The sequence below is a fragment of the Chaetomium fimeti genome (assembly GCF_033439085.1).
Source record: "Chaetomium fimeti strain CBS 168.71 chromosome Unknown B0H64scaffold_15, whole genome shotgun sequence".
Classification (NCBI taxonomy): Eukaryota; Fungi; Ascomycota; class Sordariomycetes; order Sordariales; family Chaetomiaceae; genus Chaetomium; species Chaetomium fimeti.
Window position 1 is genome coordinate 3785 of NW_026944343.1, and position 16731 is coordinate 20515.

General features: G+C 53.7%; 1 protein-coding gene across 1 annotated transcript; it reads right to left on the minus strand.

The window, feature by feature from the left end:
- Positions 1-13726: 13726 nt before the first annotated feature.
- On the minus strand, positions 13727-15498 carry B0H64DRAFT_413452 (uncharacterized protein). The gene has a single exon (XM_062804976.1). It carries the CDS (start codon positions 15353-15355, stop codon positions 14225-14227), a length of 1131 nt encoding a protein of 376 aa, XP_062653632.1. The 5' UTR covers positions 15356-15498; the 3' UTR covers positions 13727-14224.
- Positions 15499-16731: the final 1233 nt, after the last annotated feature.

Sequence of the window (16731 nt, forward strand, 5' to 3'; positions counted from 1 at the left end):
GGCCATCTGCGACCGCGGGAACAGCGGGAGCATCCGACCAACTCGATGGGAGAACGCGCAGAACAGGAGCCACGGGAGAGCAGCGGGTCAGAACGAACCCCCTCTACGGGCCCACCGCAGGAAGCAGCCAGTGCAGAACCACGCACTCTGGAGTCCGGAAGAAGCGGCACACGACGAAAGAAGCAGACACGGGAGGAACGAACCATCGCCGTCGTCTCAGTCGACGAGCACGGAATGCTCAAACACGAACAATGGGTCAATCAGCTCGAAGCGGCAAGCATCGAGCTGGCAGCAGAAGAAGTCAGGGAACTCGAAGCAGCAAGCATCGAGCCTGGGAACAACAAGTTCGCGTACTACGAGGGTACAGCGAAGAACGCAAAGACGGGGCAGATCCCAGACGACTACAAGGGGCACCCGGCGTTCACGGCAAAACATCTTGCAGGGCTACCAGACCACGGACCTTGGGATCACGAGATCAAACTCAAGGAAGGAGCCCAGTTGAAATTTTTCAAGGTGTACCACACCAACGAGAAGCAAGATGCAGAGTTGAGGAGCTTATCTCGAAAAGAACCTCGAGATAGGACACATCAGACCATCGACATCTCCAGCGGGCTACCCAGTCCTCTTCGTTCCAAAGAAGGATGGGAAACTCAGGATGTGTGTGGACTACCGACAGTTGAACAGCGAGAACGGTGAAGAACCGCTACCCACTGCCACTGATCTCAAGGCTTCGAGACCAGCTGTCAGGGGCACAATACTTCACGCGTCTCGACCTTCCAACAGCGTACGCCCACATCCGCATCAAGGAAGGAGACGAATGGAAGACGGCTTTTCGGACACCCTACGGACACTACGAGTACCTCGTCATGCCGTTTGGGTTGACCAACGCACCAGCGACAGTTTCAAGCCGCTATCGACCACGCAATTCGACATTGCCTCGATAAATTCGCAGTCTGTTACTTGGATGACATTCTCATCTACTCCAAGACACTCGAAGAACACAAGAGACACGTGCGGCAGGTGCTGGACGCACTGCACGAGCACAAATTGTCAGTCAACAAGGACAAGAGCGAGTTTCATGTCAAGAAAACAGTGTTTCTGGGTTACGAAATCTCCCCGGGATGGGTCAAGATCGAACCCGAGAAACTGGAAGCTGTTAAGACGTGGCCGACACCGACGAACGCCACGGAGGTCAGAGGATTTATCGGATTCGCCAACTTCGTCAGAATGTTCATCAAGAATTTCGGCGACTTCGCGAGACCTCTGCACGAACTTACCAAAAAGGATGCCACATTCCAGTGGAAGCGGGAGCACGAGCAGGCTTTCCAGCGGATCCGCGATGCGATCATCGCCGACCCGGTGCTCATGCTGCCTGATCCAAGCACACCTTTCGAAGTCGAGGCTGATGCTTCGGACTTCGCGATCGGAGGACAACTTGGTCAGAGGGACAAGGACGGCAAGCTTCATCCAGTTGCGTTCTTCTCCAAGAAACTCGAAGGGCCAAGGCTTAACTACCCGATCCACGACAAGGAGCTTCTCGCAATCATTGAAGCATTCCAGGAATGGAGACCATACCTCAGCGGCACGACACACGAAGTCCAGGTGTACACGGACCACAAGAACTTACGGTACTTCACCACCACCAAGGTGCTGAACGGACGACAAACTCGGTGGGCAGAATTTCTGTCCGAATTCAACTTCACGATCCACTACAAGAAAGGCTCAGAAAACGCACGAGCGGATGCCTTGAGTAGGAGAGCGGATCACCACGACAACGCGTCTGAAGCCTCACCACCATTGCTACATCAACAGACAGACGGATCGCTACGGCACGCTTCCCAACCGACTGAAGACTACGAGATCGCAGCACTTCAGCAACAGTCGGAAGATCCCGAAGCCAGGCCTCTGCAAGCCGTTTGTAGAATGTTGTGCGGACCTTCAGAGAACAAAGATTGGAACAAGACTTCCAAGGAATCATCGCGGACGACGAACGCGATGCATGGCAAGAAGAGCCAGAATCCAAGATCGCGGGATTGCGACTTGAAGGAACGAGACTCTGGTACCACGACAAGGCCTATGTCAGGCTGGGTGACCAAAAGGAGCTCATTCGAAAGATCCACGAGTCGAGACTCGGAGGACACATGGGAATCAGCAAGACAATTGCGAAAGTCAAGCAGAACTACGACTTCCCAGGAATCAAGCAGACGGCAGAAGAGGTCCGGGCGGAATGCGACCTCTGCAAGCGGAGCAAGCCAGGACGACACAAGCCGTACGGGCTACTACAGCCATTGCCAGTTGCAGAACGACCATGGAGTTCGGTGACGATGGACTTCATCACCAAACTACCAGCCTCCAAGGACTCAGTAACGGGAGTAGAATACGACAGCATCCTCACGATGGTGGACAGACTCACCAAGTGGAGTTACTTCCTCCCTTACAAGGAGACATGGTCAGCAGAACAACTCGCAGATGTGATCTACCGCAACATCACCTCGGTCCACGGCTGGCCGGAGGAATGGATCACGGACAGAGACACCAAGTTCGCATCAAAGTTTTGGCAGGCTCTGATGACGAGACTGGGTACGAAAAGTAAGCTCTCAACCGCTTACCACCCACAGACGGACGGACAGACGGAACGACTCAACCAGGTCGTCGAACAATACCTACGGTTGTACGTCAATTTCCAGCAGGATGACTGGGTCGAGCTGCTGCCGACAGCGCAACTCGCCTACAACACCACCGTCACGGAGACCACCAGGGTCACACCATTCTTCGCGAATTACGGCTACGAAGCAGATTTGCGACAAGGGCCCGAGGTTTCGGTGCCCAGAGCGGCGGTCAAAGCCGACAAAATGAGCTCGCTGCACGCGATGCTCAAGGAAGAACTCGAATTCGTACGAACACGGATGAAGAAGTTCTACGACAGAAACAGGCTCGAGGGACCTCGCCTGGAAGAGGGGGGCAAAGTCTACCTCATTTCTCGAAATCTTCGCACGAAGCGACCAAGCAGGAAGCTCGACTTTCGCAAAGTCGGACCGTTCAAGATCGACAAAAAGATTTCGGAGAACAATTACGCTCTCGCGTTACCCTCGACAATGCGACTACGGACCAACGTTTTCCACATCTCACTTCTGGAACCAGCACCCAAGGGCGCACGACTCGACAAGGACGCCGAGGCAGAAGACGAAGAGGAGGAATGGGACGTTGAGGAAGTCCTGGACTCACGCATCACGGAAGGACAGTTGGAGTATTTGGTCAAGTGGCTGGACTTTGGCCCAGAAGACAATTCATGGCAACCAGCTACAAATCTCAACTGCCCCGAGAAACTTCAGGAGTTCCACCAGAGGAACCCTGACCGCCCCCAAGCGACGGGGCCCCCTCAAGCAAACCAAACTCGGCCAGCAAAGACGGCTCCAACGAAACGTCGGGGTAGACGGCATCCCAAAGTGGCGCGAACTCGGCACCCAACAGAGGCGGGGTAGTCGAGTCGGGGGGTGGTGCGGCTGCCGCCTCCGCCGCCGATGCCTCCGCCTCTTCCCGTTCCACCCTCTCCAACTCCTCCACAGTGTCGATACCCCGGGAAACGGCACGCATCATTTTCTCGAACCACATCTTCTTCTGCTTGCGCAGACGAAGGACGCGCTCCTCGGCGGCCATGAGCTCGTCCTCCAGTTTCTGGTGCTGCGAAGCGATAGACCGAAGTTGAGACGGGGTAACGCCTAGAACGTCGCAACCGGAACGTTTGTAACGGACGCACTCGACGCACCGGGAAGAATCGGTCTTGGAGACCTCACAAGATTCGAAGCCTTTGGGTTCGCAGTTGGAACAAGGACGCATCATCGACAGGTCGTCGGACGAAAGAATAGCGGTAAGGAGGTGGGTGGCGCGCAGGGTCGAAGCAGCAGGTTTTGGGGTAGATTTCTTTTTAACACGGCCGGACATTTTGTCAGCAGTTGGGGTTGAGGAAAGGAAAGGAACGGAAGCACTCACTAGCACGGGGCGTGGTGGTATTTGAAACAAGCCCAAGTCTTTTCGGGACGAAAGACGTGAAGGAGGGGCATCGTGTCACGAACTGACCATATAGGCGACCCGCGAGGGGTGCCAGCCGGCACGCGGGACGCGCCGGAAGCCAATCGCTTAGTCGACCAATGAGGAGGTGATCGCTGTGATCGAGTTGCGATCACCACGAGCACCTGTAAGCGATCGCTGCGATCGATGGGCGACCACTGCGATCCAGGTACGAAGATACCTGGGACTTAGATAGTATATAGTCACTCGTTCTGGAGAGCTCTGGGAGTTCTCCAGTTAGCAATCACAACTACAGTTCGCTACAAGCTCGAGAGCCTACTGTTGAGACAAGTCTTTGTTGTGCACCCTTTGGCTGCACCGAACCTAAGCACCCTTGAGAGAATACCTTCGACCGATACTGAACCCTAACAGGACGGGTCCAGAGACAGGTTCGTCACACTTTATAAATAGTTCTGAAATTGGTCCTATAATTTAGTCCTTTTTATATAGCTTTAACAGTTAGAAAAGCCTATAAATAGTATCTAACTACTATAGTTCTTTAGTTTAGTTAGTTAGTCTTTTTTATTCTCTTCACTAGTATAGCTAAGGTTTAAACCTTCTATACTCTACTAAGTATACAGGCCTATAAAGAGAGGGTATTAAACCCTAGAGTTTAGATTACTAGTACTATAGCTATCTAGAGGGGCTCTATAGTATTATAATTGAATTTGTATAGCCTATAGCTATATACTGGTATTTTAGCTATAGCGGTACGATTACTAGGTGGCTAGTTATCTTAGTTTAAAGAAGGTTGGTTCTTCTTTTCACTAAGTACTGGTTTCTCCCGAATCGAGCTACCCTGTACCTACCCTACACCTAGGTTTCCCAAGCGAGCTACCCTATACCTGGTTATTCCTAACCGGCCTACCCTACACCTCTTAGCATCCTAAACGACCTACCCTACACCAGTGGTTGGCTCCCAAGCGGCCTACCCTACACCACTTAGCCCCAACCGGCCTACCCTATACCGGTTTTTAAGGTAGTAGTACAAGTGGGCCCGGGCACTTCTGGGTACAGCTGCGAGCAGGTGAGCCCATTTTTAGTCAAACCCATACAAATGAGTTTTGCGGGATTCAGTTTTTTACCACTAAGACCGCTGGGCCGAATTCAGCACTGCGCCCCGGTCAGTAGGTATATAAGAAGGAAGTAGTAAATCCAACTCCAGTAGTTAAGATAGCAAATACAGAGGCATTCCCAAAACAATAGTAGTCTACCCACTAAATTAACCACTGTTACAGGGCCTAGGCCCTGTAATTACTGCTAGTAGCTAAGCAATAGTACTATACATTGCTTCCCCAAAGTACATTGTAAGCCCTGTTAGTGTATGTACTATAGGGCCTCACCCACCTAAATTTCAATAGACAGTATTGTTATATAGTTTGGGTTGTTGATACTAGGATGTCACGGATATGGTCGCATGCAGACGGCCCGGCGGGGCACGCTGGCAGTGCCCCGAGCCAATCAGCAAGGAATGGCCTTCTCCAATGAGAGCTGGATCGTGAGCTCTGGCCGCGATCCAGGAGTGACCAATCAGGAGTGGATCATTGGATCGAGAAGCGATCTAATGATCCAGGACGGATCGCAGGATCATGAGAATATTCTTCGATCCAGGTACAGAGGTACCTGAGGATGTAGATAGTATATAGTCACTCGTTCTGGAGAGCTCTGGGAGTTCTCCAGTTAGCAATCACAACTACAGTTCGCTACAAGCTCGAGAGCCTACTGTTGAGACAAGTCTTTGTTGTGCACCCTTTGGCTGCACCGAACCTAAGCACCCTTGAGAGAATACCTTCGACCGATACTGAACCCTAACAGGACGGGTCCAGAGACAGGTTCGTCACACGTTGCTAACTCCCTTTGATCTGTTACAGTTCAGGCTCGAAGGTAAAACGACATGGCAACTCAACCGACGCCGGGCCAGATCACGGCCGCGCTTCAGAGAGTCACCGAACGACTCGATGAAACTGAAGAAGAGCTTGCGAAGACCAAGGCCAGCAACGCGGCATTGGCAGCCCGACTTGCGGCGACCGAGGTCCACACCAAGGACCCGGCCAAGACAAAGGTCAAATTGGAGCAACCCGAGAAGTACGGGGGCGACCAGGAAGCCTTGCCAGGTTGGATCACGGAGATGCGGAACTATCTCGACCACAACTCGCACCAGTTCGCCACTGAGGAATCCAAGACCAGATACGCCGCCACCCGACTCAAGGACAAGGCCCTCAAGTGGTTCACGGGAACACTGAGTGATTTCCTCGGCGGAGCAATCCACAAACCCTTCACCAAAAAAGTCTTCGAGAACTACTCCGAGTTCGAGAGTGAGATTCAGAAGGTGTTCGGTGACAAGGACGAGAAGCTGCACGCCCAGGAACGGCTAGGACGGCTGAAGCAGACTAGGTCAGCCACCGCCTACGCCACGATTTTCCGACAAGACTCCATGAAGGCAGAGATAGACGACGAGGGGCTGATGCACCTGTTCTACGGAGGGCTGAAGGAGGAGGTCAAGGACGAGCTCTACAAGGAGAGCCGACCCGACACACTCGACGAGTACATCGCCATGGCTGTCAAGATTGACGACCGACAGTTCGCCCGCAAACAACAGAAGAAGGGCAGCGAGGTTCAGCGATCCGCAGGCTACCACAAGCCCAACGACAAAAAGAAACGCCAGCACCAGAGCACGTCATACGGCACGCACTCGGGACCCATGGACGTCAGCGCTGCCCAGGCACAGTGGGCAGGAAAGAGAGATGGTGCCAAGGACAAATCAGGCATCACCTGTTACAACTGCGGGAGGAAGGGTCACTTCAAACGTGACTGCCGCAGCAAGAAAGAGTGGAGACCGGTTCCAGGGAAGGAAGCTGCCACCATCGACCAAGACACGGTCGGAAGAAGAACCCGGTTTCTGGAGGTCGCAGCCGCCAGCTACACGCAGGACGACCTCGAAATCGACATTGACCGAGTCATCGAGCAGGACGATGAACTCACCGACTCGGATCAAGAAGACTTGAGGAGCAGCAACCACCAGGAGGGAAATGACACCGCCCATCACGCTTTCATCGAAACGGATGACGAGGGAGAACTGGCTCCCCCGCGGTACATCCGACAAGTCGCTGAGGACTGGGGCATCACCCTGGTTCAGCAAGAGGACGGGCAATGGCGAACCCACGAGGGTGAAGGAGGAGTCAGCCCGAACCTCACCTTCCTACAGCAGAGGGTCCTAAGCCAACGGCAAAGGATCGAGGAGTTGTCGAGAGAGAAAGAAGAACTCGAGCAGCTTCTCCAAGCAAGGAACGACCAGTATGGACAACTTTGCGCGGAACTCGATTTCGCCAGAGAACGAGTCCAAGAGATCACCGAGGCCAACAACAGGGCCGGGGATCACGTCGAAAAGACATTAAGAGAGGCACAGGCCTTGCAGGACGACATCCGCCAGGCACTTCCGCATCACACACCGTGGGATGGACCCACCGAAGAGGCGGAGGAATACGAAAACGGAGTGCGATATCCCGAGCAACTTTTTGACTACGCACAGGAGCAGAATGCGGCGAAAGGAAGGAAACAACAGAACTGGGAAGAATACTGGGCTCGACATCAGCACATCGTGCGCACCGGGCGACAAACCTCCGACCTTGAATGGTGGGGTTTCCGGGGCGAGAACAACACGGAGGGATTCCAGTTGTTGCCAGAAGACCACGAGCGGGTGAACCCACGAAAAGAAAGTCACATCTACCTGCCCTGGTTCCAGTGCATCGCGCACGAATGTCGGTACCACTTCCAGGACAAATTTCGCAACAGTTTCTGGCCCACGAGGGAAGAAAAAGGAATGCAACCCCTACCCATCAGATGGGTATACGACAGCGGCGACGCCCCCGCAGGCATGTTGTGGGACACCCAACGCACTCACGAGGGCAGGCTGAGGGTTAGACCCAAGGCAGCCTGGCCCCGACGCTGTATGGCGGGCGTAGGAGTCAACGAATGCCGAAGCGCAGACTGCCTACCACACGCCGACGAGAAAATCTGGGGATACATGGAACAGCAATCCCAGAGGAAGCCACACCAGAGGACGAGAACGTCCCGAAGGAACGAGAGGCGCCCAGTTGAGGCATGGGCGGCCCAATGGCTCCAAGAACACCAGACGATTGACGCCGCAAGCCAAGGTGCGGACAGGGACGCCTTGAAACACCACGAGAGCTTGGGAAACGGCTCAGGGCCCTCCGAGGGGCCCGGAAATCTTTAACTCCACAACAACGAAGACAGGCTGCGCAGTACAGGAAGAACTGGCGCAAGCAGAAGCCTTACAACGACCTCCCAGCAGACGAACACGAAGTAGCTGCTGTACGAAGCACCAAGCCAGACAACAGGCTCTGGATCACAGCGCGATGGGGGAAGATCGAAGCCCTCGCGTTAGTGGATGGAGGAGCGCAGATGGATCTCATCTCGCCCGCATTTGTGAATCAACTCAGAATCCCATGGAGGATCAAGAAGCAACCACACGTCGTCAAAGGACCATTCGACACGCAATGGGTACGACGAGAAACAGAACCACTCGACATCGAGGTGGAGGGAAAAACCACCCAAGTGGTATTTGACATCGTGAACATGGGACCAGAGAAAGACATGATTCTCGGACGCCCATGGCATGAGGATTACGACCCAGACATCAGTTGGAAGGGAGATGGCCATCTGCGACCGCGGGAACAGCGGGAGCATCCGACCAACTCGATGGGAGAACGCGCAGAACAGGAGCCACGGGAGAGCAGCGGGTCAGAACGAACCCCCTCTACGGGCCCACCGCAGGAAGCAGCCAGTGCAGAACCACGCACTCTGGAGTCCGGAAGAAGCGGCACACGACGAAAGAAGCAGACACGGGAGGAACGAACCATCGCCGTCGTCTCAGTCGACGAGCACGGAATGCTCAAACACGAACAATGGGTCAATCAGCTCGAAGCGGCAAGCATCGAGCTGGCAGCAGAGGAAGTCAGGGAACTCGAAGCAGCAAGCATCGAGCCTGGGAACAACAAGTTCGCGTACTACGAAGGTACGGCGAAGAGCGCAAAGACGGGGCAGATCCCAGACGACTACAAGGGGCACCCGGCGTTCACGGCAAAACATCTTGCAGGGCTACCAGACCACGGACCTTGGGATCACGAGATCAAACTCAAGGAAGGAGCCCAGTTGAAGTTTTTCAAGGTGTACCACACCAACGAGAAGCAAGATGCAGAGTTGAGGAGCTATCTCGAAAAGAACCTCGAGATAGGACACATCAGACCATCGACATCTCCAGCGGGCTACCCAGTCCTCTTCGTTCCAAAGAAGGATGGGAAACTCAGGATGTGTGTGGACTACCGACAGTTGAACGGCGAAACGGTGAAGAACCGCTACCCACTGCCACTGATCTCAAGGCTTCGAGACCAGCTGTCAGGGGCACAATACTTCACGCGTCTCGACCTTCCGACAGCGTACGCCCACATCCGCATCAAGGAAGGAGACGAATGGAAGACGGCTTTTCGGACACCCTACGGGCACTACGAGTACCGCGTCATGCCGTTCGGGTTGACCAACGCACCAGCGACATTTCAAGCCGCTATCGACCACGCAATTCGACATTGCCTCGATAAATTTGCAGTCTGCTATTTGGATGACATTCTCATCTACTCCAAGACACTCGAAGAACACAAGAAGCATGTGCAGCAGGTGCTGGATGCACTGCATGAGCACAAGTTGTCAGTCAACAAGGACAAAAGCGAGTTTCATGTCAAGAAGACAGTATTCCTGGGTTACGAGATCTCCCCAGGATGGGTCAAGATCGAACCCGAGAAACTGGAAGCTGTCAGGACGTGGCCGACACCAACGAACGCCACAGAGGTCAGAGGATTCATCGGATTCGCCAACTTTGTCAGGATGTTCATCAAGAACTTCGGCGACATCGCGAGACCCCTACACGAACTTACCAAGAAGGATGCCACATTCCAGTGGAAGCAGGAGCACGAGCAAGCTTTCCAACGGATCCGCAACGCGATTATCGCCGATCCAGTGCTCATGCTGCCTGACCCAAACACACCTTTCGAAGTCGAAGCTGACGCATCGGACTTCGCGATCGGAGGACAACTTGGTCAGAGGGACAAGGACGGCAAGCTTCACCCAGTTGCGTTCTTCTCCAAGAAACTCGAGGGACCAAGGCTCAACTACCCGATCCACGACAAGGAGCTTCTCGCAATCATCGAAGCCTTCCAGGAATGGAGACCATACCTCAGCGGCACGACACACGAAGTTCAGGTGTACACGGACCACAAGAACTTACGCTACTTCACCACCACGAAGGTGCTGAACGGACGACAAACTCGATGGGCAGAGTTCCTGTCCGAATTCAACTTCACGATCCACTACAAGAAAGGGTCAGAGAACGCACGAGCGGACGCCTTGAGTAGGAGAGCGGATCATCATGACAACACATCTGAAGCCTCACCACCATTGCTACATCAACAGACAGACGGATCGCTACGGCACGCTTCCCAACCGACTGAAGACTACGAGATCGCAGCACTTCAGCGACAGCAGGAAGATCCCAATGCCAGGCCTCTGCAACAGTTTGTAGAATGTTGTGCAGCCTTCAGGGAACAACGATTGGAACGAGACTTCCAAGGAATCATCGCGGACGACGCACGCGATGCATGGCAAGAAGAGCCGGAATCCAAGATCGCGGGATTGCGACTTGAAGGAACGAGACTCTGGTACCACGACAAGGCCTACGTCAGGCCCGGCGACCAAAAGGAGCTCATTCGGAAAATTCACGAGTCGAAACTCGGAGGACACATGGGAATCAGCAAGACAATTGCAAAAGTCAAGCAGAACTACGACTTCCCAGGAATCAAGCAAGCGACGGAAGAAGTCCTGGCAGAGTGCGACCTCTGCGGACGAAGCAAACCGCCACGACACAAGCCATACGGGCTGTTGCAACCATTGCCAGTCGCGGAACGACCATGGAGTTCGGTGACGATGGACTTCATCACCAAACTGCCACTATCCAAGGACTCAGTAACGGGAGTGGAATACGACAGCATCCTCACGATGGTGGACAGACTCACCAAGTGGAGCTACTTCCTCCCTTACAAGGAAACATGGTCAGCAGAACAACTTGCAGACGTGATCTATCGCAGCGTCACCTCGGTCCACGGATGGCCGGAGGAATGGATTACGGACAGAGATACAAAGTTCGCATCAAAGTTTTGGCAAGCTCTGATGACGAAGCTGGGTACGAAGAGTAAGCTCTCGACTGCTTACCACCCACAGACGGACGGACAGACGGAACGACTCAACCAGGTCGTCGAGCAATATCTACGGTTGTACGTCAACTTCCAGCAGGACGATTGGGTCGAGCTGTTGCCAGCAGCACAACTCGCCTACAACACCACCGTCACGGAGACCACGAAGGTCACGCCATTCTTCGCGAATTACGGCTACGAAGCAGATTTGCGACAGGGGCCCGATGTCTCGGTGCCCCGAGCGGCAGTCAAAGCCGACAAAATGAGCTCGCTGCATGCGATGCTCAAGGAAGAACTCGAGTTCGTACGAACCAGGATGAAGAGGTTCTACGACAGAAACAGGCTCGAGGGACCTCGCCTAGAAGAGGGGGGCAAAGTTTACCTCGTTTCTCGAAATCTTCGCACGAAGCGACCAAGCAGGAAACTCGATTTTCGCAAAATCGGACCGTTCAAAATCGACAAAAGGATTTCGGAGAACAATTACGCACTCGCGTTACCCTCAACAATGCGACTACGGACCAACGTTTTCCACATTTCGCTTCTGGAACCAGCACCCAAGGACGCGCGACTCGACAAGGACGCCGAGGCAGAAGACGAAGAGGAGGAATGGGACGTTGAGGAAGTCCTAGATTCACGCATCATGAAAGGACAGTTGGAGTATTTGGTCAAGTGGCTGGACTTCGGCCCAGAAGACAATTCATGGCAACCAGCTACAAATCTCAACTGCCCCGAGAAACTTCAGGAGTTCCACCAGAGGAACCCTGACCGGCCACAGGAAACACCAAAGAAGGATCGACCCCGGCGAGCCAATCGTCGAAGGAAGGCCTAGAGGACAATCAGTCGGGGAACGATATCAAGGAAAGGACGACAGACTCTTGGGCCCCAGACGGATCGGCAGACTGCGGGGCAAGAGTGGCCAATGCCTCTTCCCGCTCCTGGTCCTCGATGATGCGCTCCTCGCGGACGGCCGCCTTGTGGAAGCGCTCCGACAGAGCAAGACGCTGAGTCCGAAGGCGCGCTAACTTAGAAGCGGCCTGGAGAATCACGGCGTTCGCCTCTTCTTCCTCCTTGTCCAGTTTCTCTTTCTGGCGGCGAAAGGAGGCGGATAAGGTGCGCGTGAGACCATGGACGTCGCAATCGGGACGACCAAGCTCAAGGCAATTGTTGCACTTGACGGAACGATCCAGGGCTCGGCAGTCTTTAAGATCGTTGGCCTCACAATAAGAACAAGGAAGCATGTCGATGCCAAAGAACGAGATGTCGCGAGCAAGGTCCTTGCGGCGTTGAGTACTGGAGGAATCACGTTTCGAACTCTTAACCACTCGGTTAGACATGGTGGGCGACGAGGGACGAGGAGAATACTCACTAAGGGAAGAATGGACCAGCGTTGCCGAAAAAAAAAGAAAAGTAGCAGGTTAGGCCGCCGAGACGTCAGCCACGGAGAGGGGGCATCGTGTCACGACCACTGAGCTGGAAGCACAGGAGTGGGGCGCGGGGCGCCCCGGACCAATCATTAACATAACCAATGAGCAGTGTGCTCAGTGCGCTCAGCGACTGAGCAGGGTGAGCAGTGTGCTCAGTGTGCTCAGCAACTGAGCAGGGTGAGCAGTGTGCTCAGTGTGCTCAGCAACTGAGCAGACTAAGCACCCAGAAATTAGACAGTATATAGTCACTCGTTCTGGAGAGCTCTGGGAGTTCTCCAGTTAGCAATCACAACTACAGTTCGCTACAAGCTCGAGAGCCTACTGTTGAGACAAGTCTTTGTTGTGCACCCTTTGGCTGCACCGAACCTAAGCACCCTTGAGAGAATACCTTCGACCGATACTGAACCCTAACAGGACGGGTCCAGAGACAGGTTCGTCACACCGTCAAATCAACAAAGTTACAGACCGGTTAGAAGCCGTTCTTAAAGATAACGATACCCTAGATCCCGACTTTGCAGGCGACTTAGGCCGGTTTATCAGGGGTTCGTTAGCTACAGCCACAGAGCTGGTCCAAACAAAGAGGGACCTCGGGAGGACGAAATTGGCCGATACAGTACAAAGGGTACGTCGAAACAACAAAAATATAGCCCTGTAATCAGGGGGGGTTTTGACTGTGGCTCAGGGGTGCCAGATGGTAGTATAAAAGAAGGAAGACGAACTGGCTAAGGCAAGGAAGCTGTTAGAGGCTACAGAGAAACGGGCCCGCAATACAGCCAAACGGGTATTTACAGCTACTGTAAAGGAGGCCAGATTTTGGCGGTTGACTGGGAAACTGGAGCCTGCATTTGTTGTTGATTCTGAACAGGGTGGGAGGTTGTTGCGCAGGTTGTAGATAGTTATGTCGAGAAAGTGGTCATATGGGTGGGCTGGTTAAATGGCACGTGAGCACCAGTTTACTGGTGCGAGTGATTTGCGAGGGCCAGTCAATGTGGGGCGTGGCACGGGTAGCTCAGTTCTGAGCGAAGGAAACCACAGAATAAATACACTACCTACCTTAGGTACAGATCCAGTCCAACGATCAAAAATGTACAGTCCCAGATGTCCGCCTCTAAATCAACAATGTCTTGGGCTCCGCGATTACAGAGTGCAAACCACAAACCGCAAAACATTCTTCTGTATTTCTTCCCTCCCGTGCTAGCATTCCCCTTTCCCGCTCCCGCCATCCCACCTCGCCCCCGCCATCCCGGCTCGCCACTTAGCCATGCCCTCAACACTCTCGCCCATTAAGAACCTTCGCTCACCATCCAGGCTCAACCCCCGCCGCCTCGGCTCAGCCCTTCGCCATATCCTCAACATTCTGGCTCATTCAGACCTTTGTTCACCCCGTGGCCCCTTGCCCGCCAAGACGTTCTCGCGGCTGGCCTGTAAGTATGCCTCCGACTCGGCACAGGCGAAGCTACCCCTACGATCATCCTATTGATGCGTAGAGAAGCGAGCTTCGCTGTTGCCGTTGGTCTCAGCCCCCGGGTCTTGGTACCCCATCGTGCTAGCGCAGACGTAGCACGCCGGCTTGTGCGTCCAGGACGGGGTCGAGAATGCCATGCCGACCTGGTCCGTCCAGAGGAACGTTTCGTCCTCTCTCATCGCCTCCCCGACGGCCTCCCTCAAGGACTGGAGGGCTGCCCTCTCGTCCTCCTTTCTCTGCTCTGGCGATAGGGAGCTGTGATTGGGCTGACCTTGGTTGTTCGCGGCGGCCTCATCCTCGAGCCTCTTCTCCATGGCCTTCAGCGCCTTGAAGGCCGGCTCGCTCAAGGGGAGGCACTCCTTCAGCCGAGTGTCCCGCAAGTCTTTGGTCAATACGGCAATGGCCTCGAATCCCGTCCAGTCCGGCTTGCTGCAGCCGAAGAGGAAGCGCTTGGTGCCGTCGTCCTTGTGGTACACCGATGCGAATACCGTGACAGGCCGTCCGTCCCCCAGCTCCTGTCGGTCTTGGCTCTGGGCCGGAAAGTGCACGCCGGGGAATAGGAGCCGTATATTACGAAGCAGGTCGGCGTCATCTTGAGAGTCCTGGAGCTTCTGTACGACCTCCTCGCTCTCCAACAGGGCTTCGAACAGGAGCTGGTAAGGGGAGGCGGTTGGGACAGAAGTGGGGTTGCGGAACGATTGTGTGTCAAGGCCCCATCTCTCGGTTGCAAGAGCCAGGCGTCCGAGGCCATCTTCAACCTTGTTGATAACCGTTTCCGTGTCCGATACTTGGGTTGTGAAGTCTTGATATTCCACCCCGGTGGCATCGGATGTTATGTCCTTGATGCGGTTGAACGGGGCGATGATCAGACAACACGCGTAAAAGTACGCGGCTCGGACAAAATAAATTGTCGTCTTCGTGCTTTTACTCTCGGTAAGGCCGGTGGCTATGAAGCTGTCTATGTCTTCCACCAACGCCAGGCCGGCCCTCTTGAGAACCTTTAGCGGCTTCATTTGAACCGTAACTGTCCCGCGAAGCTTCTGACGTTTCGGGGGGTGCTTCATCTCCTTGAGATCGGGACCATTCAGCACAGTCTCCTCAACTCGGAGGAAATCTGCTCGCGTAAGTAAATCAGACATTGAAAAAATACAGCTCTGTCGAGGTTTTGGGGCCAGAATAGAGAGAAGCCGCTCTGTGTGATGTCTTAGAAGGGAGAGAGAAGCAGCTCTGTTGGGAATTGTAGTTGGGCAAGGGGAAGGGGATACCTTCAAGTATTCTTGGGAAAGTAAACAAACTAGGTGATTCCTTTGGTGTTTGCGCAATGAGCAATAACCATAAAGACGATGTTGGTACGTACCTATTTACAAAGGCTGTTAGGCATTGATCTAACACCATGAACAGTGGTATTCACAAAGCCAACCCCTATCATCTCTGCTTGCCGTGACTGTGCGGGTCCTCCTCTGAGTTCTATGCACGTCCCCCCCTTGTTAACCCGCTCTCCCTTTGGCATCCATTATGGACAGGGAGATAGAATTGCAAGCGTGAAATAAGAACCCGGGGAAGCCGGGTGAAACGGAGAAGGAAATACATGGTTATCCCACACCGAGTCTCAAAACTCATCAAGTTTTCGCCTTTAAGGGAAATTCATCCCTGCTTAAGGAAAGAGATATCCCTTCCAGACTACCTACCGTAGTGGGAAAATTAGTTTGGTGGCATGGCATGCTGAGGCCAAGATGCTATGCCATGTCAACATGCTATGCCACCCTCCCCACCAAATATAACATCGTCGCTTCCAACTCGGGACAACTATATAGTTGTCTTCTCGCAAAGAAGGAGCATCAGTCATCATTCGTAGTTTAGTCTAGTCAGTAGTTCAATTGATCATTTTCCCTCTCTTCGCGCGTTCCCCCTGTTCGATTCGTGATTGTGCCCATTTCTCTTCGTTCCGCGATTCAGTGGTCAAGTTCTTGGTGGTTACTGGCAATTGATTCAGGGCGCTTCAGAGGCTTCAATAGGGGGTGCGAATTGTTTTGGAAAAAGTGGGACCTGGTTGGCATAGCATCTTGCAGCGAGTGGCATATCTTTTGGCGTGCCTTTCAGGGCCAGGCATAGAATGCCACCCCCTATAGAGCCCCGCGGCGGTAGGTACATTAGGTATGTATAGGTAAGGTAGTTACGGTCAACCCACCTAGTTCATAGCCAAACTGCTCAGCAATCCATTTAAATTGAAGCTACCTACCTACTCAACAACGCTTTACTATTTGGTACCTATATTCACCCTTTGCGTTTCGAATAGCAGTTGGCGTCTAGCATCGATTCAACCGGCTAGTCGATAAAGCCCTGCAGTACCCTCTCTCACGTACCTAACCTTCATGGTATCTGCCACCTTTGTTCTCTTTGGCTCACTGTCCCTGAGGAACTACAGGCATGAGGATTCTCTACGTAAGATCTCTTTCATTTTCTTCCAAACCTGTTCGATCCGGTTCAAACGCCGGAGGGGATTTCAGACCCACAT

Coding starts and splice junctions, on each gene's coding strand:
- B0H64DRAFT_413452 (XM_062804976.1), bottom strand. CDS start 15,355: ATGTCTGATTTACTTACGCGAGCAGATTTCCTCCGAGTTGAGGAGACT.